Source organism: Camelina sativa, chromosome 2 (assembly GCF_030686135.1).
Source record: "Camelina sativa cultivar CO46 ecotype springtype chromosome 2, ASM3068613v1".
NCBI classification, from domain to species: Eukaryota; Viridiplantae; Streptophyta; class Magnoliopsida; order Brassicales; family Brassicaceae; genus Camelina; species Camelina sativa.
In genome coordinates, this window is record NC_141881.1 from 1,651,825 (window position 1) to 1,656,710 (window position 4,886).

The following is a 4,886-nucleotide window of genomic DNA, read 5'->3' on the forward strand; positions in this document are numbered from 1 at the left end:
ATTTTGTATACTAAATATGTTGTACTGATATTTTTTTTTTGTAACTACCATTTTGTAATTTTACACTACTACACTATACCGATATACCTTACTTTCTCACCTATCTTACATCCTTTTTATTACATAAATAATAACACTCATTAATTTTTTTAATTATAAATAATAAATATATTAAAAATCCAACTAAGTTGTACTATTTTACAAAGAAACGCTATATATATCTATAAACGTATAATAACTGAATAAATTATCACAAACTCCAAAAACAAAATGCAGTTCTTTTTTTTTAGTCATTTACATTTGCTCATTATTGTCAAATAGCCAATAACTTGCTCCATACCTAATAAGATAGATAATTGAATATAACATTGACTCTATAGTACTTAATTTAGGTGGAATGACGGAGATTTGAAGATAATTGACTACTATAACATTGACTCTATATTATAACTTAATCACGCATATAAAAGTTGCCTAACTCATTGCCACCGTCGTTGACAAATTTCTTGCATTTGAGCAGAATTGAAATTTAAATATTTCTAAATCGAGTTTAGAGAATTTAATTAATGATTAGTTTCAGAAATTTACACAACTACGACGGCATCAAAACCGAACTTCCCGATACATAATAATTAAAATAAAATCTTCCTATCCATTAGTTTGGGGTTTATGCATACGAAGGAATACTGCCAAGAAATTTAATATAGAGCCAAGAAATGAAGGAAGGATGTGGATCTTTACCAAAAACAGCTGGGCAGCTTTGAAGATGCAATGTTCGATGATAATAATATCTCTCAATAACTAAACAACGCGTTTTTATCTCAGAAGACTCCAATATATTGACTTTGATACACTAAAAGTCGCATTATTATTGTTTTGTTATAGTACTATATACTCCCAGAAACTAAAAAAAAAAAACTAAAAAAGAAAAGAAAAAACATTTATACGAAAATAGGGGAAAATCTAAATTTACACATCCCGTATATTATACTTAGGCTTTGCATCATACATTTGAGAATTTACGGCCCCGACAAATACATATATAGATATTATTTGTTGTGAATTTTTTGTTCTCTTTCTCTAATGAAACACAATTTTCTTTGTTTATTTATTTATATACATATCCGATCAGTTTTGGAAAAGAAAAAGACAATTTGCGAATATAATTTTATAAACACTTAATTTTTTTTTTTGTGATAACCATAAATTTTTTTGGACTGGTAAATCATTGAGTAGAAAGTAAAAACAAAACCTCGGAAGATTTAATTCTAGCCATAAGAACTAAACAATCAATGGCTAATAAATTTAAACAATGTTGGAACAACCAAACAAAATTAATCCGAAAAACAAATATATATACTGTATTCATCCATCCAAGTCCTAGTGAATATGTCCGTCAGTAAAAATGAAACAGCATGATTCAAACTAAATGCAAATTATTTGTCGATGCAACAAAATGTATAAACATGGACCATATCAGCGCCTCGAACTTTTAGTGTAGATGGAATAAACTTTTTTTCTTTCACGTTTTTGGCTCATAGCTAGCTAGCAACCTAGTGCTTCCATTCTTATGTAACCAGAACCATCCCAAATGACTATTTTAGTTTAGACGACATTTCTAAAAACTATGAGAGTGACATCGTACTATTGGTTCTTTCTACCTTTTACAATCGAGTAACATCTTCCTCTAATAGAATGCCATCGAATCCTTAGATTCATTCAGTGCATGTTTCAAAGTTCAGACTGTAGAAGAATTGTAAACCAAACCTTTAAAGTTACATCATTCATATAGAATATAACTCTTTTACCTCTGAATGAATATACGAGATTACGAGACACCTGTGAAATGAAAACAATGCGATGTAGTTTTAAACTTTTAATAACAACAAAACTGTGTTCCTCACAGTCGGAGACACAGTCACCAATGAATACCATTATATATTCATATTTATAGTTTCAAAATATAACAAAATTTAATTACGGACCCACATCCCAAACCTCCCCCACTCCAATTTAGTCTATATAAACCTACTACACACAAACTTTTCCAAAATCATACCAAAAAGCATTTAATTACATTACAACAACAAAAAAACATGCAATCTCCAAAACTCATCCTCTTAACACTCTTCTTGTCTCTTCAAACACTCTCCATTGCTTCTCAAATTCTTCCTCTTCCTTCTTCTTCAAACACTTCCTCAACCATATGCAAAACGACACCGGATCCAAAATTCTGCAAATCAGTGTTCCCACAAACATCTCAAGGCGACGTCCGCGAATACGGCCGCTTCTCCCTCCGCAAATCGCTAACGCAATCGCGAAAGTTCACGCGAACGATCGACAAATACATCAAACGCAACAATGCCTTCCTCTCCAAATCCGCCGTTGGAGCTCTCCAAGACTGCCGTTACCTGGCGAGCCTCACAACTGACTATCTCATAACTTCGTTCGATACCGTCAACATCACCGGATCATCAACCAAAACGCTGTCGTCTTCGAAAGCCGACGAAATCCAAACGCTTCTCTCCGCGGCTTTGACTAACGAGCAAACATGTCTCGAGGGAATCAACACGGCCGCGTCCTCTTCTTGGACGATACGAAACGGCGTCGCATTGCCTCTAATCAACGACACGAAGCTCTTCAGCGTCTCGCTCGCGTTATTCACCAAAGGTTGGGTTCCAAAGAAGAAGAAACAAGTAGCTGCGGCCGGTTACTCTTGGGCTTACTCGAAGAGCACTCACACACAGACAAACCCATTCCGTCACTTCCGTAACGGAGCTTTACCGTTAAAGATGTCGGAACACACGCGCGCCGTTTACGAGTCTTTAAGCAGGAGGAAGCTCGCCGACGGCGACGATAATGACGGGAACACTGTCCTCGTGAGCGACATCGTAACGGTGAACCAAAACGGAACGGGGAATTTCACGACCATAACGGAAGCTCTTACGGCGGCGCCGAACAAAACTGACGGTACCGGCGGTTACTTCGTTATCTACGTGACGTCAGGTGTTTATGAGGAAAACGTAGTGATTGCCAAAAACAAAAGGTATCTTATGATGATCGGTGACGGAATTAACCGTACGGTGGTTACCGGTAACCGGAACGTCGTCGACGGTTGGACCACTTTCAACTCCGCCACTTTTGGTACGTCTTTAAGAGATAATGCTGAATTTTTTTTTTAATTTTTTTTACACTCATTTATGAAAAAATATTGCTATAGTTAGCACATGCACAACTTTAATGTTTAACTATTTATTGAGAAACTTAAAATATATAGTAGTAATTTAAAAATTATTTATATCTTACAAAGTTTTCAATAATTTCAAATAGTCTATTTTTAGCATTTTAAAATAGTTTTATGTCGTGTAAAAAAAGAGGGTCACCGGCACTTTAGTTACGTTGCCGACGACACACATGGCTATGATGACTTTGGATGTAATCTTAAAAACTAACCACAAAAATTATTCAAACTTTGATAAACTTTTTTACGTGCGTAGTAGTTCGGGTCATAATTGCACTTTGTTCACTACTATATGACAAACTTTATATTACTTCTAGGAGTGTAGTGAATAAGTGACAAGACGCATTATTGACTTATACTGTTACCATTTTAATTTATAGAAATAAAGAATAAATCGTTTATGATGTTGACTTTTTTTTTTCCCTCAGCTGTTACATCGCCGAACTTTGTTGCCGTAAACATGACTTTCCGAAACACCGCTGGACCAGAGAAGCACCAGGCCGTGGCTATGAGGAGCAGTGCTGATCTCTCCATCTTCTATAGTTGCAGTTTCGAAGCTTATCAAGACACTTTATACACGCATTCGTTAAGACAGTTCTATAGAGAATGTGACATTTATGGAACAGTCGATTTCATTTTCGGCAATGCAGCTGTTGTGTTTCAGAACTGTAATCTATATCCGAGACAACCGATGCAGAACCAGTTTAACGCTATTACAGCCCAAGGTCGTACTGATCCGAATCAGAACACAGGGATCTCGATCCACAATTGTACGATTAAACCGGCTGATGATTTGGCTTCGAGCAACTATACGGTTAAAACGTATTTGGGACGACCGTGGAAGGAGTACTCACGTACGGTTGTTATGCAATCGTACATTGACGAGGTTGTTGAACCTATTGGTTGGAGAGAATGGAACGGAGACTTTGCATTGAGTACGTTGTACTATGCTGAGTATAATAATACCGGATCCGGTTCGAATACCACGGACCGAGTGGTTTGGCCCGGTTATCACGTGATTAATTCTACCGATGCGAGTAATTTCACGGTTTCGAATTTCTTACTAGGAGATGGTTGGATGGTTCAGAGTGGTGTACCTTATCTTAGCGGTTTACTTTCGTAATTTCTTGTATTATTTATTTATTTACTTGGGAAAGTTGTAGACCAATACAGTTAAAATAAAAATTGTTGTAATTTTGAACATTCATTTATAAAATAACGAGTTTTGATAAAATCAAATAAAATTTAAATTTTGAACATACATAAATAAAATTACGGAGAAATTAGAAATAAACGATAAATCATTGAATTATTGTTAATTTATGCATGCTATAATAACTATATGTCAACTATTCTTTATAACGTCAAAAATATATCGTTTTGTTGACGTTTTGAATAGATAGAATATGATCTATAAAATTTAGAATACACATTCTTAATTTAGAATGTGTATTCTATACATTGTACATATTCTACAAAATTTAGATAAAGTATTCTACACACTCTACATGTACTATAAAATTTAAAAATTATTTATTTTCTATGGAGATTAGAATACTAATTTCTACAAAATTTAGAATACATTTTCTATGAAGATTAGAATACTAATTTCTATATATTTCTATAAAATATATAGAAACTAGAA

The 4,886-nt window shown here is 34.4% G+C and overlaps 1 protein-coding gene across 1 annotated transcript; it reads left to right on the top strand.

Moving 5' to 3' along the window:
* Positions 1–2,031: 2,031 nt before the first annotated feature.
* Positions 2,032–4,485, top strand: LOC104713980 (putative pectinesterase/pectinesterase inhibitor 41). The gene is made up of 2 exons (XM_010431210.3): positions 2,032–3,144; positions 3,670–4,485. The coding sequence occupies exons 1-2, from the start codon at positions 2,097–2,099 to the stop codon at positions 4,362–4,364; spliced, it is 1,743 nt and encodes a 580-aa protein (XP_010429512.1). The 5' UTR covers positions 2,032–2,096; the 3' UTR covers positions 4,365–4,485.
* Positions 4,486–4,886: the final 401 nt, after the last annotated feature.